We start from the raw sequence: 27,559 nt of genomic DNA, 5'->3' as shown, positions 1-27,559 counted from the left end.
AACTAGATGAGCCCCAGATACCCTGTGAAGACCTTGACTCAGACGCCCACCGGGACAAGAACGCAGGAACCAGTTGAGTCCTCTGCACAATGTGACTTTGCTGCAGCCTGGAATTGAACTGCTGGTTTAATTTGGCCAGAGAGGAACTGGCCCCCCAACTGAGTCAGGTTTCTCCCAAGGTTTTTTCTCCATTCTTTCACCAATGGAGTTTTGGTTCCTTGCCGCTGTTGCCTCTGGCTTGATTAGTTGGGGACACTTCATTTCCAGTGATATTGTTGACTTGATTGCACAAATACTATTTAAACTGAACTGAGCTGGACTATGACATCACTGAATTCAATGATGAACTGCCTTTAACTGAAAAAGAGTGCTTACTATTGTAATTTTGCATTATTAACACACTATTTTCCTAAGTAATGCTGTACAGTTGCTTTGACACAGTTTCTATTGTTAAAAGTGCTATATAAATAAAGATGACTTGATTTGACTTTACTATTTAAGGATGGAGGTTAAAAAGTAAGGGAAATGATTGTGACTGAATAATTAAGTAAAGATGTTACCTTATCTTTGGCTTCAGTGAGTAGTTCCTCGAGTTCAGAGAAGCTGAAGCTAGCAACTGTGATGAAGTCACTGACCACTGGGACAAACTTGTCTCCCCGGTCACATGCTCGGCTCTGCTGGTATCGTAACTCCTGATGTAAACAATAAAAAAAATGTTCAATCAGAATTGATCCGTTTTTGATGCTCCTTATTAAAAGTGACTACAGACAGGTGTTTTTTTTTTTTTTTTTTTTTTTTTTTACTGATAAACCTTCTAGGAAGTTGTAGGAACTGTAAGGTTTTGAAATCACAATTAAATAAAATAAACATTTTAGGCAATTTTTATGTTTTAGGGGTGCACGATAAATATCGGCCGATAATTAATGCACATCACATCAGTAAAGCTGGTTCTCTCATCAGCGGTAAATTCCATCAGGTGCGCGATTTCACATAGAGCAGCTGTTACTACACAGAGCCGTTGTTAACTGACAAGCTGCGCAAATCCAAGTTCATTATCAGCGTGGATTGCGCAGCTTGTCAGTTAACAATGGCTCTGTGTAGTAACAGCTGCTCTATGTGAAATCGCGCACCTGATGGAATTTACCGGTGATGAGAGAACCTGCTTTACTGATGAGATGCGCATAATTATCGGCCGATATTTATCGTGCACCCCTATTATATTCTTTATATTCCTATACTCTTTTATATTCCTATTTTTTTACTTTTTTTTTGGACTAGTTTGACAAAGACCAAAGTTACATGTATTAGTTGTGTAACTGTAATTTCAATGTAGTTAGTTAATTAACGAGCAAATTGGTAATATTTTTTAAACAAACTCCATCACATTACACAAAATAGAACAAGTTTTCATATCAAGGAATTTGATACAAAAAAAGTGTACTACTGTTATCATGCCAAACAATTATTATAATGCAATGATTTTGGAGGTTTCACTGAATGCAACTATATTTATGGCAAGTGTCCAAACATAAGCACAAGTAAATTTGTGGGTGAACTATATTCACCAAATATCCATAAAAGTTGTTTGTATAAAGCTGCTTTACTAGCAGAAAAAAATCAGTAGCTAACAAACTGCTGTCAAAGAGTGCTGCAACAGTGAAAAAATTAAAAATAAGTAAATGTAAAAAAAAAAAAAACATTTCTATATATATATATAATAATAAGTAAGGGGTATGTCAGTAATGTTTCAGGGTACCTCTGATGAGAACGCTTTAAGTTGGAGAAATAAATGATGGATGACTCACCGTCTCCAGAGCTTTCAGGCCACTCCTAATGATGAACACTTCCTTCTCCAGCTCAGCCAGACTGTGAAAGTAAAAGTAAGACAACTGAGATAAAAAAAAAATGGCCTAAGCCTATCAAAAAGAATAGTACATACAGGATATGCTCAACAGTATGCAGTGTGTGACTCACTTGACTTTGGCAGCTTCTGGTATAGAGGCCAAGTCCTGTTGAATATTGAGGATGTCTGGGTAATTCTTCTCAAAGATCATGATCAGGTAATGCAGCATGGTGATGTTCCTGTAGAAAATGCATACAGATTATTAATTTATTTCATGTTTAAAGCAAATAAATGAAAAACAGATTTACCAGTGTTATTAATCCACATTTAGAGATTGTCATACCATAATGTGAACTCAGTATCATTCATCAACAAATATTTTTTTTAAACAGTGAATGGATGCTTTGAATTTTTAAGAGATTTGATGCAATTTATAGTAATAAACTTATGTAAAAACAGAACTGCAATTATTTTATTAGAATAAAAAAAAAAGAAAAAAATTATATACAATGCCTTGTGTGAACATTTTTAAGTGACAACTAAAATTTACTACAGATAAATAAATTTGACTGATTACACCAATTCTGTAAAATGCATTTAACATTTCAATGGTAGCAGTGGAAAGTCTAATAGATGCGTTGACTGAAAACAGTGACATTAATTGATGCATTCAGATGAACAAGCTAAAAACCTCTTCATTGACCTCTGACCTGTCTATACTTGACTTGGTGTCTATGATCTTGTTGAGGCTGGACACTTTGAAACCATATGCGTTGCCCCTCTGTCCTTTGTTCATGAAGTTCCCGAATGCCAAAACCACTTCCAGAACCTGTGTCAGGCGCTTACTTCTCATCACCTCACGTGACGCACACAGAATAGCTAAAGATTTAAGAAAAGATAACAAAGATATTACATGATGTCTATATAGTACTGACATTTATTATCAGGCAATATGGACAACATGCAGAATTCACCAAAGGTTTTTTATATATATTTTGGCTAATTTGATTGTGCTTTTAATAAGAGAGTAGTACCCTCAGTTCTGTTAAACACATTTTACCACATGTAATTCCATTGCACAGAATGTGCAGAAAATGTGGGAAAAGGCAGCAGATTCTGCCTGGGCCCAGTCATGAGCACATTTCTAAACAAAAAATGGTAAAAAATTGTTTGCCATAGAATAACATATTGAAACCAAATTATTCTGTACGAGGGACCAAAAGGCAATTGTAATCAATTCATGATCAACACAATTCACTATACAAGGTCAGTACCCACAGTAATGTCAGCTTTAATGAGCAAACAAATAAAGACATTTCTGAAAATAAATAAATAAAACAAACAAACACTTTCTTTTCTCCCAGTTCCAGTTTACACAAATGAATTACACAGCCCAGTGTAAAACCCTACGTTTTCCAGAAAGTCCAGATTTCTAAATAATACTGTTACTAAACTGATGTTTAACCTCACTATGTTTCTTTTAGTGTGGTGAACTAGTCTTAACTCCAGTTTTGCCTCCCAGTTCCCATCATAGAGACGCAATACTGCAGTCGCTCCAGTGGGAATAAGAAAGAGTATGCAGCTTTGATGCCTGTCCACAATCTTCCAGCCGCAAGTTTCCCACAAAAAAACATTTCCCGAAGGATCTTAGCCAAAGTTAGACTTCCTTTGCCTGGATGTTAAAACATTCAAAATGCCTTCCTGTTGACACGATTTAATGTGCAAGGATGGGCCGGAAAAGTCCTTCATTTGTTTTGTCTGTGTTGATGGCACCCATTCTTTCGGCTCTATAAAGCTTAATTAGACACTGCTATCAATTTAGTCTCTTACTCCTTGTGCTTGGATTTATAACTGTAGGGAAACTGTCATATTAGCACCCTTAATGTTTACCTTTGTAATTGTTTTTCACTTAAGGTTGTGTAAATGAGTAATTAGTCAATATTAGAAATCAGTGTATGTACTTTTTGTGTATGTAAATTTATACAAGGTGTTAGTTATCTTTTCAGCTATTTAAATTCCAGTATGTTTTTTTTTTTTTTTTTTTTTTTTTTACACAAAGCTAATGTATAGCTATGTATCACATTATGGAAAAAAGCAGAATGAACAATCTTCAAAACATTTCCTGTGTTTCACAGAGGACAATAAATAAATAAATAAATAAATAATTTCATCAAATGATGACAGTACTGTATATTTGTTTTTGGTAAGATCATCATTAATGTGCAGGGAAATGTCTTTAACCAGAATCTGGGCAAGCTTATGTTTATCTGAAGTACTATGCAAGAACATGCATGCCATGACTCTTTCTTAAAAAAGAAAAAAGCAGCATTTATGAGAACGACTCTCCCCTCAACATGTGCCAGCTTTCCAAAACAGCCTCCGTGGAAACTCTGTTCTTTATTTGAACTGGAGATAAATTCAAGTATAAAAGCCACACACACTCACAAACATACCAGCTCTAATATCTAATATAACTCATGCTCTAATATCCAGTTCTCCCAAATCACATTTATACAGCCGTTTCTAGCCCTTTTCACTTCAATATGAGCCTGTGTTTGCAAAAAAAATTAGCAAAGAAACACCTCCAGTAAACATTCCCTCTAAACCTACAGACCTTCAACCTTTGGTTTTATTTCTGCTAGGCGCTCTGCAAACTTCTTTTTGAAGAAAAGAGACTGGAGCCTCTGTTGATAGTGGTCGATTCTGACAGAGAGAAAAAAAGTCAAAATTATTCTGTTTCAGACATTGGGCTAAATCTTACAAAATGCCACATTTCATCCCAAAATGGACAAAGACATATTCATTATATTTTTTCCCCCTGTAATTCTCAATATTCTCAAAGGCATTTTACTTCATTACGTTTAAAGATAAGGTTTAAAAATACTGGAATATAATGATACTTTTTTTTTTTTTTTTTTTTTTTACGATTTTACAGATTTAAAGATCATTTTACCAAGTATGCAGACATAGTCCTGGGTGCTTAGCCAGTGCAAATACTTTTGTTTGGTTATTAGCTATTAGATATGCAAGTAGGACTTGAATGTAAATTCATGCGAGTATGCATGCTTGTCAAAGATGGCTGCATTCATGCTTTTGCGTAAAGTACGTTTCTGGCCTTATGATAAATGGTGACTTTGGGATTTCTAGATACCACAGATTTTTGCAGTGTCCTGTTTCTTTGGAGATAAAATATGCTGGAGAAATGTAAATAATTGACTGCCAATCCTTTTTTGTTGCCTGTTGTGTAATTAATGCAATTCAGTATTAAATCTTCTTATTAAGAACTTCCAATAGTATTATTCTTCACTCATCCAAAGTAGCTTTTTTATTATCATTTCTGAAGTCACAGATACATCATTGTGCTCATTTATCAAATGCATTTAATCTAAGATTCAATTATTTTACAGTACCTGCTCATCTCAAACAGGAAGCGGTCAGCCCGGGCCATACGCTCAAGCTCATGTTTGTGTTCCTCCAGAAGGTCAATATCACTTTTCTCAGGAACAAACTTCAGCAGCTGTAAATGTACAGTACATGTACCCATAGAGAGTATTCACTCGTAGACAATAAAAGTACTAATTAAAAACATTGTAGTTGTATATTTCTTGAATGAATCCATTAGAAAGCCCTCACCTGCTCTAACATGTCTTTAGCCAGCTCCTCCCTCTCATCCATCTCCAGAATGGCTCTCTTTATCTCTTCATTGCTCATTTTTAACCTATATGGACAGAAATTGTTTTTTAAATTATGTAAACTGTTAATATTTAACATGTTATTAAGAAAGTAGAAACACCAGTAGTATGCCAAACCATTATTTATGACATGAGAGGTTAGGTATGGTCTTTGGTACAATCAATGTTCTCTCCCCTTAGATCTGATCAGTAAAAATCAGGCAACATTAAAGAACACAATAAACTTTTCCTGGCCTCATTAAGTTACAATGTGGCTCGTGGGCCACAGAATTGCATGAGATAGCCTGTTTAATCCTTACGAGGGTACATTAATAAAATTTATGCATGCATATATTTCCAGATAAATAATTTATAATAAACACTATTCCAGTAGTCCATAAAAAAAGTGTACATTTTGATTTCAAGGTGACTTAAAGAACTAGTCTGACCAACTATACTTTAGGCAAGGGGTAATCTGTCTCTCCTTTCAGATTCAGATTATTTTTATGTAACTAAAATAAGCTGTGACCAGGTATTACATAATTAGCCTATAATTTTTAAAAACAAATTTCTACATTTTGGGCTTCATAAGCGTAGCATCAGTTATAGGCTGACTTTAACACAAAGCTAACAATGCTGACCCAGGACAAGTACATACTTGGAAAGCAGGATGACACAGTTTTGGGCCCTCCGTCCATCAATAACAGACAGCTCTTTGACTTTGCGTGAACTCAGATAAAGGTCATCCATGGATCCTGTTTCTTTCTGCAGAAAAGGAGAAAACGGTTTGTATAAATTTTCTTTATAATTAAATAAAATAATGAATGAGTATTATGATTTATTTTTGAATGAAAATTTTTAATTTACCGATTTCAAAAATTAATTTATAATGTAGGATTGTGCTTTGGCTTGTATTTAGGCAAAGGCTGAAATTTTATTTATGAATCAACCAAAGCTAAGCACAATGAGTAAGAAGTTAGGACAGTGAAAATAAAACATACAATATATTCCTAACTTTCTATATGTCTAGCGTGTCAAAAAAACAACAACAAACCCCCCACCCCCCCAAAATTCATGCAGCAGAAACACCACAGAAGCTAAGATGATAAAAGAAGCTTGTCTATTTCACAGTCATCTATCTGTCATTTCCTGTGCTGTGAATGATCGATGAGGTTACATGGGTCATGCAACTCCACATTGGTCCAAAGAAAGCACACTTCTTTCACACCCCTGCAACACTCTCTGAGCACTAACATGAAGAATGTGGGATAGGTGAAAGGTCATTAATTTCCACAACATGCCTCATCTACATTTTAGTCATCTGTGTACTAATGTTCAGTAATTCGACACATTTGTGATAATTACATTTATTCAGTCAATTACTAATGTTCTATCATAGTAGTTTAGCCGATTCTTAAAAAATAAAATAAAAACAACAACACGCCAATTATTCACTCCAGGCATTTGAGAAGAAAGATGATTCTACAACTGCAAGATGAGGCTGGATGTGAAAACTAGATCTCTAAAATACTTAAAGGAACAGTTCCCTCAAAAATGAAAATTTAATTGTCATTTTAACCACAGCTGCTCCAAACTTTTAAACTTTCCATACATCAAAATTATACCATGATCAGGGGCTGTCAAGACTAATAAGGTAAAAAAATAAAAAAATATATCCTAAAATGTCATAAATGAATATAAGCAAACTTTTACAGTGCTTTTTTGTCATTTTTGGATATTGTCAGTACCAGATTCCATTCATCATAACTGTATGGAAATTAGCTATATAACATTCTCCCTAACATCTCATTTTGTTTTGTCAAAGACACAAGTCACCTAGAGAACAACATGTGGGTGAGAAAAACTATGACAATTTCCAGTTGTGGATAACTTAAAACTATTCTTTTAAGATTTTAGTTCAGACTTTTCCATTATCTGTCACATTAATTCCTTTGTGGCCAACATAGCTGTAATAGACAGCATGTATTAAGATGGTGAATGTAGTATGTAGAATGTAAAATGTTCATTTCTGTTGAGCTTGTAAATGCATTGGCCAATATGAGGCTGAATTCTCCACTCTCTTGAATTCTCTCATCATAAACAAAAAAGTTCAGATATTACGTTAGTAACAGATTCACTGTGCAGTGTAGACAGCTTCAGTGATTGTAAAAGGAGTTTCTGCAAGACTGCATAACTTGCACTAGACTGTCATTAAACACTTCAGTGATCATTCTTTATATGCTTAAATTTCTGTATATAATTTATTCACAGTTTGAATAACCATTCTGTTTATCATGCTATTAAAATATCCAATGTGAAGTCTTAATATTCTGCTCTGTAAAAAGCAATAAACTAATTCACAAATGGTTCCATGCTTGTTATGACTTTGTAGCCATAACATGACTGTTTCTTTAAACAAAGAAGCATTTTTATTAATTCTGTTAATCAACATTAATAATAATTATTACAATATCAAGAACAATATTTGACAATAGTGAGTTTGTCATATTGCAGCCCAACCCTGTGATGAGTTTTTTTTCCTTTTCAATTTTACAGCTTATATACTTCATGTAGGCTATTTAGATTATGTAATTTTGTAAATACATATACAGTATGTCAGCTTTGAGAAGAATTAACAGTCTGTGTCAATAAATCTAAATGACAAGTCAGATACAGTTTTTGTTCCACCATTGCATGTATGGCTTTTTGTTGATGCTAATAAAATTATATTAATAACAGTCTATAGTATTCCAGTTGATTGAATTAGTAAACTTTAAGCATTTTACATAAAAGACAACAAAGATAGCAGGTAGCAAATACTGCAGCTTAATAGAAATGTTCATTTCTGACCCCGTTCTGGCAGTAAAATAGCTTTAATTGGACCAATCACTCACCTGCTTGAAGGATTGGTTAGTGAGCAACTCCTGGCCAGGCAGTGGTACAACAGCAGAGAAAAAAACAAGAAACATTGGAAGACATGCAGAAGTTAACAACTCAAGCAGCAGAACTACAGCAGAAGAATCAGCCAGAGCTGACTACAGCAAACATTCTCACAGGCCCCAGAATTGCTTGCAAAACACTGAAGAAACTTTAAAAATTACATTTGAAATCACTGACTTTTATTGATATTGGGCCTGAGAGCATATCTGCAGCATTTCTGCTCTAAATGCACTAAAATAGTACTTCATGCTTAAAGCACAGAAGCATCTACTGTATTACAAGCCATTTAGCAAAGAACGGTTGCTTTAGCCACTGCTGTAAAGCCTGAGGTTATAAATACTCTCTCTCCCTCTTTCTCTCTCTCTCTCTCTCTCTCTCTCTCTTTCTCTCTCTCTCTCTCACACATATATATACACACACACACACACAATGTATGGTTTGTATTGTTTGTGGTGATTGTGGGGACTGCATAATGGTTTTTTGTTTTTTACAAACCCTATATTCTATCATTCTACACCAACCCCACACCTAAACCTAAACCTACCCATCACAGAAAACTTTCAAAATTTTTACATTCTTAAAAAAATCATTCTGTATGATTTATAAGTTTGTTTACCCATGTCGACCTCAATTTAGAGTCGGTGTGTATTCCGTCCCCCCACCCCCCACACACATTTCACAAACATAAATAAGAATGTCAGTACAGCTGTTATTTCAGAAGATCATTCCAGAAGTTATTTTAGAAATATCTAACTAATATTGAATGCAGAAATTATTTGTTTGGTATTTAAGCACAGCTGAGATGTGACTTTTGTGTGCCAAATTTGCATACTTGCTGCCTCTGGTAAGCTGAAAACATCTTCTCAATGTCCTTTAGGTCAAGAACTTTAAAGGCCCTTCTGTCATCAATCTCATACCAGATGGTACCAGTGATCTTGTTCTAAAAATCATGAAAGATGACTGTAATTAAGGGTTAGTCTCAGAAAATAAATAAATAAATAAATAAATAAATATATAAAATAAATGATCTAATCTCAGAAAGTACAACTTTGTATTAACTATAAGGAATTTTAATACCGTAAGTACCACCAAATAAATAAATAAAATAAAAACTGACTCACCTCTCCCAGTTTGGACCAGTTAAATGATTTTAGTGGTTGTGAAGGTTGTGGGATGCTCTTTGTGTGTAGGTTGGTTGTGGAGCTAATGGAAGCAGGTCCAGGTGGAGATGGAATCCCAGAAAAGATGGGCGGGGCCCCAGGTGGAGGTGGAGGACCCCCTGGGGGAGGTGGAGGAGGTGGTGGGGGTGGGCTGGAAAAAGCAATAGGTGGAGGAGGAGGGAAGTTATCCATCATCATAGGTGCTGGAATCGGGCTCCCAGGAAGCGGAGGGGCAACAGGTAAATGACCACCACCATTCTTAAAGTGAAACAGATCAAATCATTTGCATAAAATATGTTAGACAAATTTGCTGCAATCTATAAACCATCACATATACAGTAGGTGGCCAACCAGAGTGTGCCTTCTACCGCCGCGAGTGCCGCCACATCTGCAAAGTGCATTTGCAGCTTTTGACCACTGAGTGGCACTTCAACCACAAGTTATCAAACTAACGCATCAAAGCACTTTTTCGCAAATAGCCGTCAGCTTTGCCTCGCCGATGTGTTACATTTGACTGCTGCAGTTGGGGAAAATTAAAGAAAAACACTGTAGTTAAAATATTTAATATTAACGGAAGAAAATTAAGTAGGCCTACTTATGAAGTTATGTGCATTTCTTAGAACGAATTCAAGCAGGATAAATGTCAAGCCTATGAGCCTGTGCATATATTTACTCCAAGCTACACAGTATTACACCATATTTTAGATTTGAAACATTTAACAGGTGTGCAGTATTATTTATCTAATATGAATTATATGTTATATTATCCTAAAGAAATGGTGGTTTACTTTTCATCTGAGAATTAAAAGTGGTAGCCTATTTTAATGAGCTAGGCTACATTCGCAATCTATATGCAAAATATCAATATTCTCATATATTAGGCCTATTTTTGTCACGAGCACATTTTTAATTTATATATAAAAATTCTTTAATAAAACAGCATGCGTTTTTGACACGCACATATTTTGTCATTCGTTACCTGTCCGTTATTTTGACAGAGAACTACTTGGAAAAAAGATATCTGTTTGTACACTGATTAAGAAATTGTTGTGTATTTATTTATTAATTATTTATTTTAGTAAAACGCGAGGCACTGTATAATTCCGCTACCATTATTTAAGCCTAACTAAAACAAGAAACGAATAAATTAATCCTGGCCACAATTTAGCTAAATCACTGAAACTGAAAAGAATGGACGGATTAATAAAAGGTCCTCACGTTTAAACTCAGGTTCTCTCATTGTAGTCAAAAAAGTACACACAATGTAAAAAAGAGCTTCATTAATTGACAACTTCAGTGATTTTAAAGGGAGCTGCCTTTACTTGCTTTAATAGTTTAAGTAAAAAAAAAAAATAATAAAAAAAAATAACTGCAGCCAAATTTAAATGCAGGAGTGTATACTATTCCTTAAAATAAAAATTTGCACAGCACACATGAAGCTTAGTCCGATGTGCTATGCTTTATTCTTATTTGTCTACATATTTTATCTTCATTACAAATCTTGTTTGGTTTTATTTTGTATAATTTCATGTAAAAAATAATTAACTTTGTAATGGATATGCAAAATATGAAACTGCAATCTTATTTGCAGTCTATAGCATTTTAGTTTTAATTTGTATTGTATTGTTTAATTTTATTTGCTTTTGTGTGTTTTTTATTTTTTTTATTTTAGGTTTATTAGATTTATTTTATGAGATTTATGAGTGTGTTTTTTCTTGATCAAGAACAACTAATGATTAATCATTTGGAGCGACATCAGCATTAGATCACTTTAAAATGTCAAACTGCCTTCAATTTACAGGTTATATATTACTGCATCTGTCTCGATTGTAGACTTGTAAAGATTTATTTTTAATGCGATCCCATACTGTAACCTAAAAGAAATGTGCTCTACTATTCATATTCAAGTGTTTGTGCGGAAAATTATTAATGCTTGTGTATTAAAGGGAGGTGCCCCCGTGATCACTTGAATTTTTTCCTGATAATGGAATAACTTAAAATTGGGGTGCCTCACATACATGAAAAATATATCAACAGAAAGTTTGAAATGTTTATTTTTAAATGAACCAACTCAAAACGAAAGCAAATACTCCCTGATTATGTAATCTGTGAAGGTTGCATTTCTCTCTAAAGGCATCTCCATGTGGAGAGAGTCAGCACCATGAATGTCATCTTGCAGGTGACAAGAAAACATTAGTTTATTAATAAATAATTAAAATGTCTCCTTTTTCACAATTATTAGGCTACTTCTATTGTCCTCATTTGTAAGTCGCTTTGGATAAAAGCGTCTGCTAAATGACTAAATGTAAATGTAATGTAAATGTACTTCTGCCTGTGCTTTGTGGTAAACTTAATACATGTGTTTGAGTGTGGAATATATTATGGCTCATTATGGATTAGGCTGTGTTAATTTAATATAAACGTGCGATTAGTTGAATAATGACCTAAATGAACAACTACTGTTAACTAAAATATCTTAATGGGGGCAGTCCTATTAAATTCCCACTAGACATCTTTGTTAAAGTTTTAAAGCATTTCATAGGAATTTGCATAAATTCTGCTTTCAGGACGGTCTGTAATGGTCCGATGACACATCCTTAACATTGATTTTTCCTCTGAAACACAAAGACGAAAATTTAAATAAAATTGATAGGCCTATTTTATTTTTTGAGAATGGTCAACCCTTCTCCATTCTGCAGATATTGTTGCTTCTGGTTTGTACATTGTAAATCACAGAAAGTCTACAAAATATGTTGTCTCCCAAAAACTCGGGGTCTTATTTGTCAAGTTGTAAAGCATGTGTATTTACCAAATCTAAAATATCCTATAAAACACATTCATAGATGGATTCTTTTCCGATGTCTGGACTCTGTTTGGGATTTAGATAAACATAAAGAGATGGTTCAATATATTGGTAAAAATTTATCATTGACACTCTATCTACAATCTCAATTAGGAGTGTCAATGGTCCATTTGAGAGATAGGTGGTTTAATTTGGATTTGTCTGTGCATGTTTTTTTTTACTCTCATAGATTTTGTTACCATTGCCATGCATTATACAACTGAGAGACTGCAACAGCTGGAGTTAAAAATCATAATTTGTGTTCTACTAAAGAAACAAAATCACCTACATCTTGGATGCCCTGGGGGTAAGCAGATAAACATCAAAAAAAAAAATAAAAAATTGGGGGGTGAACTATCCCTTAAAGTCTCATGAACGTGCAGCATTGTACACATCGATATGTATGCTTTTACAGTGAACCAATGACCAAGGTCAGGATTTTTTGTTCAAAATGTTTCATTGTTTTGTAGATTGAAATGAAAGCCCCTTTATACAACATAAGGAAATTGTACAGTTTTAATGGTTTTCATAATAACTGTTTAATAACCATAACATGCAGTAAGAGCATTTGTGTAATTTTTTTAACTTTTGTAATTACTTTTTTTTGATGCATTAGGCTGCAGTCTATAGGACTCAGGATCTCACGTTTTGAAATTAACTTTCTAAAAATAAATTTTAGATTAATTTTCTAATGATTTTTAAGTATGTTATAATGTTATATTATAAAGTTATTTTTGTTTTATTTCGTTATTTGAACAAAATATACTTCCAGTCAGTTTGCAAACTGTCCCTTTGTGGCCCTGCGGTATCAGGCATTTTGGTTGGCAACCTACTGTAACTCATGGTTAACCAAAAAAGCTTCTCCTCAAGCATCTCTTACTAAACAACACAATAATACATCAACATAGAAGTTATAATATTATTGTGCAATTGTTCCAATTTTTAATATCAAAGTAAATCATACAACTACAGCACACTAGAAATGAACAGATGGTGAACTCACTGAAATGTCGCTAATGAGGGAGGACAGGTCAAATACTTGCTCCCTGGCAAAGCGCAACTCCACTCCTTCTTTCTGCAGTTTGTCCTTCATCTTGTTGAGTGTCTTCATCATATCATCCTTCTCTTGTGTCTTGGTCTCACACTCTCTTTCTTTCCTTTCCAGCCGAGCCATCAGCTCTACATGCTCTAAAAAACACATGTGCATTATCATTACATAAGTTCACCCAGGCTCAGCTAGGCAAATCAGTGTGCTCTTTTACCTTTTCTGAACTTTTCGGCTTGGTCTCGCCACTGTTTGACTTCATTCTCATTGACAAGCCTGTAGATGGAATGAAGTCTCATTAAGTTGCACAGGGTTATAAAATGAATTTTGCTTTATTTTTTTACACTTACCTCAGTCATTTTCTATTTATATTACTGTATGTTATTTGTCAACTGTTACCAAAAGCAAAAGCCAACATTAAAGACACCATGAAAATTTCCTGTTTAAAATGTTAGCTTTTATAAGACCAAACAGATTGATGAATCTTCTTGTCCACATAGGTGTATATAATTTTTGTCCAATAAAATACTCTCCAGAATGTCCCTCATAATTATAAATGCTACCTTTTTTCAACTAGTAATAAGAAGTGCCTAATTATGGCTCATCATTTTATTTTCTAAAACATCAACTGATTACAAAGCAAATGGGTGGAACGTATTCATTTTGAAGTTGCCTTCATTGGTCACATCCATGGTACAAGCTGTCAAGTATGGGTTTGCTATGTGGTTTGTAGTCTGGCTGTGAAAAATAAGCTACATACAAAAGAAAAATGGTCATCAAGCCAATTCATGGGGTCTTTAAAACAAAGGGGCCCCTGTTAAACCGAAGCAATGACATTCAGTTGGGGAAGATTTTCTTAACATATTTATAACTTTTTTTTTATCATTATTATGTTTTTAAATAAAAGATGTTAGTTTAGTTTGGTTGTGAATCTTTCTGTAAGTGGATACTGTTTGAGGTTTAAGGGAGGATCTAGTAAAGAAATCTAAAGCGACACCTTGACATGCGTGGCTTTCCATAGCTGCAGAAAGAGGAAAATGAAATACACATACAGTAATATTTACTACCAGCACTGGAGAAGACAATGAAAGATATATGAATAATAAGAAAACAGAAAATGAGGATATTGATACAGTTTCCACACAAACTGTTAACATACTGTAGAGCAGGGTGTCAAACTCAATTCCTGGAGGACCGGAGCCCTTTATCATGACTTTATTTATATAGCGCTTTAAACAAAACAGATTGTGTCAAAGCAACTGAACAACATTCATTAGGAAAACAGTGTGTCAATAATGCAAAATGACAGTTAAAGGCAGTTCATCATTGAATTCAGTGATGTCATCATGCAGCTCAGTTCAGTTTAAATAGTATCTGTGCAATCATTTGCAATCAAGTCAACGATATCGCTGTAAATGAAGTGTCCCCAACTAAGCAAGCCAGAGGCTTGTTGCAAACCCTATTAAAACACACCTGATCCAACTAATCAATCCTTCAGGGTTAGTTGAAAACGTCTCAGGTTACGCATGTAACCATGGTTCCTCGAAGGAACGAGACGCTGCGTCGGAGATGCTTTGGGGACCGCCCTCAGCGTGAACCGCTCTGAATCACGTGTGTAATCAGTCCAATGGATGGGCGAGACGTCATAGGCGGGTGACGTCAGAGACCAGGAAGCTTAAAAGCACGTGTGGCGAAGCCGACATTAGCCTCAAGTGGATGAAGCAAGCGCTGGCAGAGATGCCTGAAGTGTGGCACTGCGATGCAGCGTCTCGTTCCTTCGAGGAACCATGGTTACAAGAGTAACCTGAGACGTTCCTCTTCAGGAACTCGAGCTGCGTCGGAGACGCTTTGGTGAATGAGAATGCCCACGCCGCCAGACTTACAAATCTCTGCCTAGTGTGGGAAACTGCACAACTAAAGCAAGAGAAGGAGCCAGGACCCTGACAGTAATCGGGGACAACCCGTCCAATGGCCATACTTCAGAGGAGTGAGTCTTGACCCCCAAGAGAGTGGAGATCAGAGGACTCGAGGCTTAGGATAGCAACCTGATCACCGCTTAGCATAAGCTTCTTCTGGCCGGAGGCCTCAGCCTCAGCGCACCATGGAAGAAACATGCAACCAGAGGGTGTCTGCCCACTGAATGGCCACAGAGAGTTGCGCGGTAGGCTGCAATGGCTGCCACATAGACCTTCAGGGTGGAGTGGGTCAATCCTGCAGAGAGAAGGGCCTGCAGGAACTCCAGCACTGTACCAACCGGGCAGTTAACTGGGTCGAGCTGGCCGTCTCCGCACCAAGAAGTGAAAAGCTTCCACTTCAAGGCATACGGTTTCCTCACTGAGGGAGCTCTGGATTGGAGAACAGTTTCAACAACCTTGGTTGAAAGACCGGAAGCTAAGAGTTGTGCCTCCTCAGAGACCACAACTCCAGCCTCTAAGCTCCATGCGGGGGCGCATCCTCCGCCTGCGAGAGGAGATCTCTCCTGACGGGAACTTCCCATGGAGTGCCGTCAAAAAGAGAAATCAGGCCCAACAACCATACCCGGCCCGGCCAGAATGGGGCTACTAACAGCAGCCAGACTCGTCCCAGCGCACTCTCTCCAGAACTCCCGGGAGCAGAGCAATCGAGGGGAAAATGTACAGATGAAGCCTCGGCCATGTCTGTACCATGGCGTCCAGCCCCAGTGGAGCTGGATGAGTCAGAGGAAGCCAGAGGGGACAGTGCAATGTCTCTCGAGTCGCAAACAGATCCACCCGAGTCTGGCCAACCTTTCCAACCCTGCTTCATCACCTCGATGTGGAGCCACCATTCCCCGGGCCTCGGCCCCTGCCTCGACAGGATGTCTGTTACCATATTAGATGTCCAGGAATGTGGACTGCTCTCAGCGAGAGGAGTTCGTCCTGGGACTACACAAGGATCTGGTACGCAGGTTTGTACAAATGGCGTGAGTGCAGACCTCCTAGGTGGTTGATGTAAGAGACCACTGCTGTGTCGTCGGTGCGCACCAACACATGGTGATCTCTCAGGTCCGGGAGCTCGAAGCACAGCCAGCATCTCCAGGCAGTTTATATGCCATGTCAGATGGCAACCACTCCACAGACCGCGGGCAGGGTGGCCACTCATGACCGGCACCCCAGCCAGTGAGGGACGCGTCCGTCGCTAGCGTCACGTGGCGACAAGGAGCTACCAGAACCGGGCCCTGAGACAAGAACCAAGGCTTTCTCCACATGTACAAGGCAAGTAGGCACAGCCGCGTGACCTTTAGCATGCGAAGCGGGTTTCCCCTTGGGGAGAACCCCTTGGTCTTGAGCCACCACTGTAGGGATCTCATGTACAGCAGGCCAATAGTATTCACGTTGGATGCAGCTGCCATCAGACCCAGCAGTCTCCGAGACTGCTTGACAGTGAGTGACCGGCCTTCTCTCACTCTCGGGACTGCAGTGAGGATCGACTCGACATACGTGACTGCATCGTGGTCGAATCCCACACCACGCCCAGATAAGTGGTTCTCTGTACTGGAGAAAGCACACTTTTCTTGGCATTAAGTCTTAACCCCAGCTCTTTCATGTGAGCGAGAACGACATCTCGATGCCGAACTGCCAACCGCTCTGATCGAGTTAATATCAACCAATCTTCGATGTGGTTGAGTTTTGAAAGTGTGGGGTGAGAGTGCAAGGCCAGAGGAAGAACCGTATTGGTAGGCTTTTGCCCCCAAAAGCAAACCTCAGGAACTTCTGATGAGGAAGGATGGACATAAGTGCATCTTATGATAGCTCATGACACACCAGTCCTCGGACTTGGTCTGTGCAAGCGTGCTGAACTTCAGTCCCCTGACTGAGCGGTTCAAATAATGCAGATCTAAAATAGGACGCAACACCTCATCCTTCCTCGGAACAGTGAAGTACTGGCTGTAGGACCCGGACTCTGCAACGGGAGGAGGGACCACCTCAATGGCCTCCGTCCTCGGAGAGTGTCTACTTCTGTTCCATAACCAGAGCCTGCTCGGGGCCCACCAGGGTGGAAAGGTCCCCATTGAATTGAGGTGGAAGAGAACCGAACTGGACTCTGTGGCCTCTCACTACAGTGTGCAGAACCCACTGAGACACATTTGGCAGTAGTTTTCAAGCTGCCAAATAGTCTACTAAGGGAATCAGCCTCTTGAGACTGATCTCTGGTTTCATCAGAGCAGTTAGCTCAGTGCACTGAAGCGGCTCACCGGCAGGAGATGGCCGAACTAGCTGCTCTGGAAACCTCCCAGGAGGTCGCGAGCCTCTTAGCACTGCTACGTTTCCGGGGCGGTAACTTAGAGAAGCGCTCGCCGGAGACCGCTGCACCCTGGAACACCGGCAGGGTTGGCAGATCGATCTCCTGAGGGCACTGAGGAGAGACGGGCACCGTGTAATGCGGTGTATACCGCTCTTCCCCAGAGGGGCCTGCCCTCTGAGGTCCTGAGCCACAGCATCAGGAATCTCATAGCTTAAGTCTCCTAAAATGACGGTCCTCAGACCCACGTCATCTGCTAGGAAGACTAGACCAGATCCTGCTCGGGGCAGGACCCCATGAAGTACACTTGGCAGGGACTCCCATACCGCCATGTGACCTCGTAGGGGATCCAGTCTCGCGAGACTGGCCTCTGGTGCGCCTAGAGCCACTAGCTCGGTGCCCTGAAGCGGCAGACCGGAAGGGGACGACCGTACTAGCTGCTCTAGGGACCTCCGTAGAGGTCATGAGCCTCTTAGCACCGCTACGTTTCCGGGCGGTAACTGAGAGAAGCGCTCGCCGGAGACCGCTGCGCCCTGGAACACTGGCAGGGTTGGCAGATCGATCTCCTGAGGGCCCTGAGGAGAGACGGGCACCATGTAATGCAGTGTATACCGCTCTTCCCCAGAGGGAGCTGGCCCTCAAAAAGTCCTAAGCCTATGCGTCAGGACGTTATGACGAAGGCTCTTCAGCGAAAATGACGGTCCGCAGAACTGCTTTCCACTAGAAGCCTTCAGCCTGAGAGCGCCACTCTGACTCAAGCGTCAGCGGAGTACAAGAAGTGACACCCCCAGCGCGAGGGGCTGGAACACGGTAGGGTTGGGACTGCTCCCAGCAGCCCCTGACCGCCTCAACCTCCTCAGAGGAAGAGAGGTAAACACGTGTTCTCACTCGAGAAATTACAACCCAGGAGCCCCTGTACATCTAACTGTCATAGTCAGATAAATATTTCAATTTATTCCTCAGAATTGCATGTAGTCAATAACAGACGAGTAAACACGGTCTGGTGTAGAAAGATTCACATCAAAACGAAACAAAAAAATATACACATTGCCTCGGCAGTGCACTCTTCTTCTTTATTTTTTTTTGGCACTCAGTCACACAAACAACATCAATCTCCTCAGAGAAAGATGAATGCTGCAGCGAGCTCCGCCTCAGAGGGGGAAGAAACTGCAGCGCAGGCTTCCAAACCTTGAGAACGAGGTGTCCGAGCGTGTCCGGCAAGAGCGGAACACTTAACAGCGAGAAAAAAGCACAATCAGTCCCCCGAGAGCTGACTGCGCGAGCTCCACTCCTCATTAAAGCTGCTCATTATAATATCAGGCATAATATGCTTGTGTAATTGATGCTTGTGTAACTGATGCTTGTGCAACTGGCGAGCGCATCGACGCCTTCCACATCAATCTCCTCAGAGAAAGACAGGCAGAGCGTCGCGCCCTCTCACCGGGGAGAAAGTACAGCAAACGCGGACTTCCGAAACACTGAGAGCAGGCGCCGGATCTGGTGGTTAAGGAAGAAGATAGGGACTTGCCTGTCTACATTCCTTCCAGCGGATCCGAAAGCGAAACCAGCGAGAGAAACCACCGCTCCGCCTCGGCGAAAGTGGGGCTGGCACCGCAAGAAATGCCAGTGAAGGCTCCCTCCTCAAAGAGAGCCTTCTGAGAGTGAAGCAAAATGCTCGCACTGCAGCCGTCAACTCCCTCGAGAGCTGATTCTGCACGCTTCACTCTCAAGCAGACAACACACAAACTGCATGTGTCCCTACCCTTTTTTTTTTTTTTTTTTTTTTTGCGGGCAGGGAAAACACACAGCCTGAACGCTGCCTGCTTTCACCCAAGACTTCTCTTGATTGAAGCTTTGACAAATGGAGCTTATCAGTGGACAAACAACACTAAATAAGATTCACAAACAGATAGCAACTGACACACACAGAGCACTTGCTGAAGACAGAAGGCTAATGCCGGCTTCGCCGCACGTGCTTTTAAGCTTCCTGGTCTCTGACGTCACCTGCCTATGATGTCTCGCCCATCCATTGGACTGATTACACACGTGATTCAGAGCGGTTCATGCTGAGGGCGTTCCTCAAAGCGTCTCCGACGCAGCTCGAGTTCCTGAAGAGGAACTATATGTGTATGTCTAGGTATGTGTTTTGGAGCAGGGTTGGTACAAATTCTGCAGAGCTCCGGCCCTCCTGGAACTGAGCTTTTACATTCCTGCTGTTTGACATTCTTTTGTAGGCAGACTGACATTATTGGGGTAACACAGTAAATTGTCAGCTACAAGCCAACACTGGAAATAAAAAAATATTTTATCTGTTCGTTTGGACAACTTACTCCTAAACTGGTTAAAGAAACATTTGCCCAAGATGTCCTGAATGCAACCAGTACATTACAGCTCTGTTTCACTAAGGTAATTTTTTGCAACTGGAAAGAGTTAAACATTATGGGTAAGCATGAACAGACAAAAATGATGATTGCTAGTAGTAGGTTTCTCTTTGCTTACACTTTCCAATGCCACCTTAAACAGCTGGCAGTGGTACACTCATGGAAATAGAGCACATGGATTTCCATAAATGTTTATTTACATTTAGTCATTTAGCAGACGCTTTTATCCAAAGCGACTTACAAATGAGGACAATGGAAGCAATCAAAAACAACAAAAGAGCAATGATATATAAGTGCTATAACAAGTCTCAGTTAGCCTAAATACAGTATACGTAGCAAGGGCTTTTAAATAATATTATAAATAAAAAGAAAACAGATAGAATAGAAAAAGAATAGAGCAAGCTAGTGTTAGAGGTATTTTTTTATATAATTGTATAATAAATGAAAATAAAATAGATAGAATACAAAAAGATTAGAAAGGTAGTTAGATTTTTTTTTTTTTTTTTAAATAGAATTAGAATAGTGAGTGAAAAAGTTAGAGGGTCAAATAAAGATGGAAGAGATGTGTTTTAAGCCGATTCTTGAAGATGGCTAAGGACTCAGCTGCTCAGATTGAGTTGGGCAGGTCATTCCACGGGAACATTTAATTTAAAAGTCCGTAAAAGTGACTTTGTGCTGCTTTGGGATGGCACAATCAAGCGATGTTCACTTGCAGAACTCAAGCTTCTAGAGGGCACATAAGTCTGAAGTAATGAATTTAGGTAAAGGGGTGCAGAGCCAGTGGTGGTTTTGTAAGCAAACATCAATGCCTTGAATTTTATGCGAGCAGCTATTGGTAGCCAGTGCAAGTTGATAAATGGAGGTGTGACGTGTATTCTTTTCGGCTCATTAAAAATTAATCTTGCGGCCGCGTTCTGGATTAATTGTAAAGGTTTGATAGAACTGGCTGGAAGACCTGCCAAGAGAGCGTTGCAATAGTCTAGCCTGGACAGAACAAGTGCTTGAACAAGGAGTTGTGCAGCATGTTCCGAAAGAAAGGGCCTGATCTTCTTAATGTTGAATAAAGCAAATCTGCAGGACCGGACAGTTTTAGCAATGTGGTCTGAGAAAGTTAGCTGATCATCAATCATAACTCCAAGGTTTCTGGCTGTTTTTGAAGAAGTTATGGTTGATGTGCCTAACTTGATGGTGAAATTGTGATGAAACGATGGGTTTGCTGGAACCACAAGCAGTTCTGTCTTGGCAAGGTTGAGTTGAAGGTGATGGTCCTTCATTCAGCAAGAAATGTCTGTTAGACAAGCTGAGATGCAAGCAGCTACCGATAGATCATCAGGATGGAATGAGAGGTAGAGTTGAGTGTCATCAGCATAGCAATGCTATGAAAAGCCATGTTTCTGAATGACAGAACCTAATGATGCCATGTAGACAGAGAAGAGAAGTGGTCCAAGAACTGAGCCCTGAGGCACCCCAGTAGTTAGATGTTGCGACTTGGACACCTCACCTCACCTCACCTTGGACACCTCACCACTCAGTTTATCTGGACTGTGTGTAGATGGAAGTGGGACAAGGAATGCAAAAAGCAAATAAATTAGAAATGTAAAAATGTGAGGCAAGTAAATTGATAACCAGCAAATTTGAGGACAAAGAGATACTAAGAAATGAGAAAATATACCAAGAAATCAGCAAAGAATGCTGGTACTGGTAAAATGACAGAAAAAATGTGGAAAGTTGGGTGAATGATCACAGCTGAGGTGATAAATGACCCAAGGAAAAAATAAATAAGTGTTTTTTTTTTGTTTTTTTTTCCTGCCTAGAGAACTGTTGGACACCTGTGGTGAGCACATGGCTGGAAATTCAACATTCTTATTCACATTAATGACCACAATACCAGTGTTTAGACTATAGTGTCATGATTCTGCCCTCTTGTCCTTGATTTTCTCTAGTCTTGAGGCAGGATCATGACAGACCCGTGTTTTGCAGCAGTGTGCCACAATATAGCTTTGTGGTTTATTGAGCACAAAACATTTTTGAAACCCTATAGTGGGCAGTGAGATAGGGAAAGCTTTGATCTTTAAAAGAACCAAAGATAATCCAGGACTTTATCATGACTTTTTGGCTTCAAAAATATTACTTTACTCTAATAAACTTAAAGTTAACTTTTCATGAGCGGTATTATTATTTGAATATTTGATAGTTAAAATCATGTACACAATGTGTTTTGAACTGAAAGTGTTTTGAGTTAGGCACTTACATTCTAATGATGTTCTTAACGTTGAAATTGTCCAGGGGTGAAACATCTGGATTTTCTCCCTTCTCATCTTGTAGAACAATTTGCTGAAGGATGCGGTCTAAAAGTTGCCATTGCTGTATACTGCCTGCACCACGTTTATCTAAAAACATTTTACAAAGGCATAAACAAGATTTTTTGGGGATATATTGTCATGGTAATGCCATGCTTTTCTGGAAATGTAACATGATATTTAAATGGTATTCTTGGAGCATGTACATATCATGTGAATATGATAATTCCTTAGTCCCACGCATCTATCAAAGTAATACAGTTTTACAATCTGAAACCATCACTTCATTAGCTGTGGAATGCAGGGATGGTTATAATTAAATATAAAGGGAATTATGCAAAGCACAAACATATATAGTAGGCACTGTTCCAAACTTATTAAGCTGCCTACAAAGAAAGCATTTCAATTTTCAAGACATCACAGGCATGCTCCAAGCTCCAAGCAAAGGGTATTCCAAACACAAATTATTCCAAAAAATAAAAGAGATATTTTGAATGAGTAAAATGGAAGAGTTCAGATCCCCACATGGCATTTGGAGGCAGTGCTTTAGGATAGATAGAAGGTGGGGGTAGGCATCTGTGTTGCTCAGTTTCTTCTTGATCAGCTCAAACATCTGCCCAGCACTCTTGGTGTCCACGTGTGTCTGGACAAAAAAAGTCCATTAATTTTTTTCCAGTTAGGACACACATAAAGCCAGAAGCCTTATAAACAAATCTAATAATACCAAGCTGTTCTGTGCATAAGTGCTCTGTAAATTTAAGGACATGTTATGAAAACAGGCATGTGCAAATAGGTAAAAGATCTTACAATGTCAAAGCGTTTGGCCAGTTCTAACTCATCCTCATTCCGCACCATCTCAAAAAAGTCCAGATGTCTGAAACAAACAAACAAGCCTTTCAATTAGAAGCAACAGTATGATGCAAGGTAGAAAAGGAGCACTATTTAAACTGGTGTTCTGTACCTGTCGAGCGTGACATTATCATGTGCTCTCAGCTTCTCAATGACTGGCTGAATTCCTAACATCAGAAACTCATACCTAAGATGAAGGCGAAACTCTAGACTGAGAAGAAACAAAGGAAATCATCACGTTAATAATGTGTGTGTGTGTTTTTGTATGTATGTGTGTATATAGGGGGTGAGTTTTTGTTTGGCTGTTTGTGTGTAGGAGTATAAATGGATGTGTTGTTTGTTCTCCAGTTTAGGCTGGCAGGAATTGTGGGTGGGGGGAGTGCATGTACAGTTCTCTCTCCTCCTACAATACCATGACTTAGGTGCCCTTGAGCAAGGCATCGAACCCCCAACGCTTAAAAATGGCTGCCCACTGCTCCGGGTGTGTGTTCACAGTGTGTGTGTGTGTTCACTGCTCTGTGTGTGTGCACTTCGGATGGGTTAAATGCAGAGCACGAATTCTGAGTATGGGTCACCATACTTGGCTGAATGTCACGTCACTTTCACTTTCACTTTCACTTTCATATATATATATATATATATATATATATATATATATATCATATATATATACATATTATCATATCATTTTTTATTTATTTATTTATTTTAGAGAAGTTCTGTCATCAGCTGACCTCTCCAACCCCAGCATTCAGCACAGCGTTTATGAATGACATGATGGCTGTCTTCAGATTTACTTCATCCTTGTAGTGTCCTGTACTTCTGTCCAGCTCGTTCAAAAGAGACTGAGTAAAAAATACAAAAATATCAAATTAAATAAAATTGATTTAGTTAAGATAGATTTCATCTAATTAATATAGGTTTTGCTTTTTTTGTTTTTGTTTTGTTTTTTTGTTTTTTATATGAGTATTAAAGAGAAAGTAAATGTTAAATGCAAGCACCTTAAAGTTGTATTTTTTTCAAGTAAAGAGAGCTATTTTTCTGATATGTGTGAAGGACTCCTAATAAAGTTGCTCATGTAAAGTTTTTTAATTTATGAGATTCCACGGTCTTTAGAATTATGCTTCTGTAGATAGTAGATAGCAAGACAACTCATAAGCTGATGTATAATGTGAAAAATCTGACTGCTGATCACTGTAAAGTAACTTTTTTAAACTGTTCAACTGTTTTACTACTGGGTTGTTCATGGATGCTCCAACTATGATTTTCTATTTACCTAATAGGCTGATAAGGACAACAAATGGCAAATTCTTATCACAGTCCTTTTATTAAAGTCAGTGGAAACAGGTGGGAATGTTCTCTGTTCTTTCTCTGGAATGGGTTACTAATGTCTGCTTATGGTGCTTGTTGTGTCAAGAGTGCTCAGAAATCTATTGGGTCACTAGGAATCAACCATGCTTAAAAGGCTACTATTTCAAACACTGGCATTTGTTGTTGCCAGGTATGTCAACTACACTTGAATAAACACACAGTAAAGACAAATCACCCTACATATGCTGCATAAGATGAGGCCTCCACAGCTCTGAGGTTAAAATTACCATGTCTCCTGAGAAGTGCTTTAAGAAATGCAGACAAAAAACCCGAAAACGCTAAAAATGTCAGAATGCACAATGACTCCCCAAAATCCAGCCCATAATCTGACACTCTCCTATTTCTGCCATCACCTTTTTTTTAGTTTAAAATAAATTATAATCCTAGAAAATGCATTAATGAAACTATAAGCCACAAAAGGAGTTATTTTACCTTAGTTAGTGATTTTAGTACAGTTACTATAATAAGTGCTGTAAGATGTACGAATCTGAGAAAATATCTATAATGCAAGATTTTGAGTACTCTTATAAAATGTTACACAGGAATATGACATAAAATGTAAATGTTAAATAAACTGAATGATCCAACCCTTCCAACACAGTAATACTGTTCATTAGCCTAACAGCAGGCTAAGATTACCACTCAGGGATTACACTCTATGGCAAATTTGACTCATGTACCATCACAGGTATGCGCATATGAATTATTTTACACATCCTGTCAGATTATAGAGCTAGAATTACCAAGTACTATTGTACCACCCTCAAAAAAATGTGTTTTCTAGTAGAATTTCGTGCTAAATTCCTTTCCTACTGTTGCAAAACGTTCATTAAAAGCAATTTTACCTGAAAGCGAGTCCTCTCTGCAGCATACTTCTGGTAGTGTACCATTGCCTGTAATACTTTCTTATGCCCATCAGGCACCAAGCAAACAGCACCCAGGATCTCCAACACAGCCACTTTGGTCTTGATGTTGTTCTGGCGGAGGCTTTGGGAGATAGTGTTTATGCTCTGGGGGTGGGCCAGTACATGGGCACGGCCCTGGGAGTTGTTCATCAAGGCTTTGATGCAGCCGATGATGGATGTATGTATGCGGCTCTCTGAGGTTTCATAATCCATGCTCTTCAGGAAGTTCAGAAGACACGTCAAGCCATCCAACTCGATGAAGCGCGTCACAAACCTGAAAGGAGAGTAAAGGTCAAAGGTGACTTTTTTTTTTCCAATGAATAGAATGTCAGGAAACATAACTATCATTGCCGCGCTGTTCCCAAAAACATGAACAGCACATCGTTCAAACAATACTCACCTTTAGAACAGGAGACATGAATTATATAAATAAAATTGTGTCAGTTGAATACAAATGATCTTAGGAAGTACTTCCAGTACTTAGAAGTAAAAACCAGAAGGGACTATCTTTAAAGCTTCTCTTGTGGAAACATTCTGATCAGCCGAAATCTTGGCAAAAGTCCCAGATGGCTTCTCTATATACTCAGATGCACAAATATATAAGACATAAAACGGTATACACTGAACAAGTCAACCATAAAAACCTGTCAATGCAGAATGAGCATGTATCCTCATATTGAGCTAAACCAGGGACTCATTATTCAGATTAATTAGGTCAAGCATGTCATTAACCCCTTTTCAAGAGTTGCCAATCAAGTGACAATGTGTTTCTACATTCCTGCTCTTTATGTGATTTTTATTCCATGTTAACTAAATACAGAGACTGTACTGACACAATAGAGAGATGGGGGTGGTTGAGGGACAGCAGTGACTTGTCATCTGTAATCATAATAGATTCATTGTTTTCAAATCAATGCTTGCCAAGCTGAAGCTCCCTTTCTAGGTGAAGGGAGATGCATGTTTTTCATTGCCAGCTGGCGCCAAGAAAACCATGAATCTCCCTTCACCTAGAATAAATCAGTCTGTTGTTATCCCATATAGTGTGGCTCCTCATCTCCTGCAAACATGATCAAACCTTAGTTCCAAAGTAGATGTGTCTCACCTGGCATGGCTTATTGATCTTTGGGCGACCTGTAATCTTTGGGAGCAATATACACATGAGATCACAGCTGGTTCACAGTTATTTGGCTTCTCCTCACCTCACCTCACCTCACCTCACCTCACCACTACCATCTGGATTAGCCCCTTATCCAGTTTCCACATCAAATTTGTGCTAAGAGTTCACATTCAGTTTCATGGTTAGGCCATATTTTGCTACTCCAATGGGTTTTTTTTTTACAGTACATAAGGGCTTATAGTAAATAGATTTCTTAATTTGTCATCTTACGCCAAACATTTTTACCAAAACATTGTTGTATTCTTTGAAATACCTAGGAATACTATTTAAATAGCAGGGAATATAAATATTGTACATATTTAGTACCATGTTGTTATAAAGGGTCATTTGTAAAGGGTCATTTGAAATGTATACAATATGGCTCTCAGTCAGAAATTATGTTTGGAATCATTAATCTCACATTTATCAATAATACATGAAACAGTGATTCTCCCAGATCTCATTCAAACACACATACATGCTTTCATTATGGTCTCAAATTTAAAATATTAATAAAACCATTATTGATGATGCTATTATTACCTTGTTTCTTTGTTCTTTCTTTTCATGATTCTAGTTTAAAATTTCACATGAACTTTTATTCATATTATTCCAATGTGGAAAATACTTCCTTCTCAACTGACACTCATTTTCAGCCAAGAAACTCACATTCTGGAACAGGGTTTGAATAATACATCAATGGTGGCAAGCAAGGCTACTTACATAAAAATTGGGTGTTAAGTCATAAGATGTGTGATCTGTTCTGGGGCTTTTACTTGAATATTCTGTATCAACTTTTGATGAACACTGTCTTTGCCGCATAAAATCCACATTTG

The 27,559-nt window shown here is 38.6% G+C and overlaps 1 protein-coding gene across 1 annotated transcript in view; it reads right to left on the bottom strand.

Annotated features, from left to right (window-relative positions):
• Positions 1-27,559, bottom strand: part of LOC109098213 (disheveled-associated activator of morphogenesis 2-like) — a 60,851-nt gene that overhangs the window by 11,264 nt on the left and 22,028 nt on the right. The window contains exons 4-23 of the mRNA XM_042742063.1: positions 25,508-25,841; positions 24,025-24,136; positions 23,404-23,506; positions 23,250-23,316; positions 22,968-23,085; positions 22,394-22,532; positions 14,499-14,522; positions 13,719-13,777; positions 13,460-13,644; positions 9,576-9,872; positions 9,287-9,394; positions 8,409-8,438; positions 6,173-6,279; positions 5,477-5,561; positions 5,254-5,360; positions 4,458-4,546; positions 2,554-2,722; positions 1,975-2,082; positions 1,806-1,866; positions 561-692 (exon numbers count right to left, since the gene is read on the bottom strand). Coding sequence (XP_042597997.1) covers positions 561-692; positions 1,806-1,866; positions 1,975-2,082; positions 2,554-2,722; positions 4,458-4,546; positions 5,254-5,360; positions 5,477-5,561; positions 6,173-6,279; positions 8,409-8,438; positions 9,287-9,394; positions 9,576-9,872; positions 13,460-13,644; positions 13,719-13,777; positions 14,499-14,522; positions 22,394-22,532; positions 22,968-23,085; positions 23,250-23,316; positions 23,404-23,506; positions 24,025-24,136; positions 25,508-25,841 — 2,434 coding nt within the window. The remainder of the gene's footprint in view (positions 1-560; positions 693-1,805; positions 1,867-1,974; positions 2,083-2,553; positions 2,723-4,457; positions 4,547-5,253; positions 5,361-5,476; positions 5,562-6,172; positions 6,280-8,408; positions 8,439-9,286; positions 9,395-9,575; positions 9,873-13,459; positions 13,645-13,718; positions 13,778-14,498; positions 14,523-22,393; positions 22,533-22,967; positions 23,086-23,249; positions 23,317-23,403; positions 23,507-24,024; positions 24,137-25,507; positions 25,842-27,559) is intronic.

The sequence above is a fragment of the Cyprinus carpio genome, chromosome B17 (assembly GCF_018340385.1).
Source record: "Cyprinus carpio isolate SPL01 chromosome B17, ASM1834038v1, whole genome shotgun sequence".
Lineage (NCBI taxonomy): Eukaryota > Metazoa > Chordata > Actinopteri > Cypriniformes > Cyprinidae > Cyprinus > Cyprinus carpio.
This window is presented reverse-complemented; position numbering and strand designations above follow the sequence as displayed.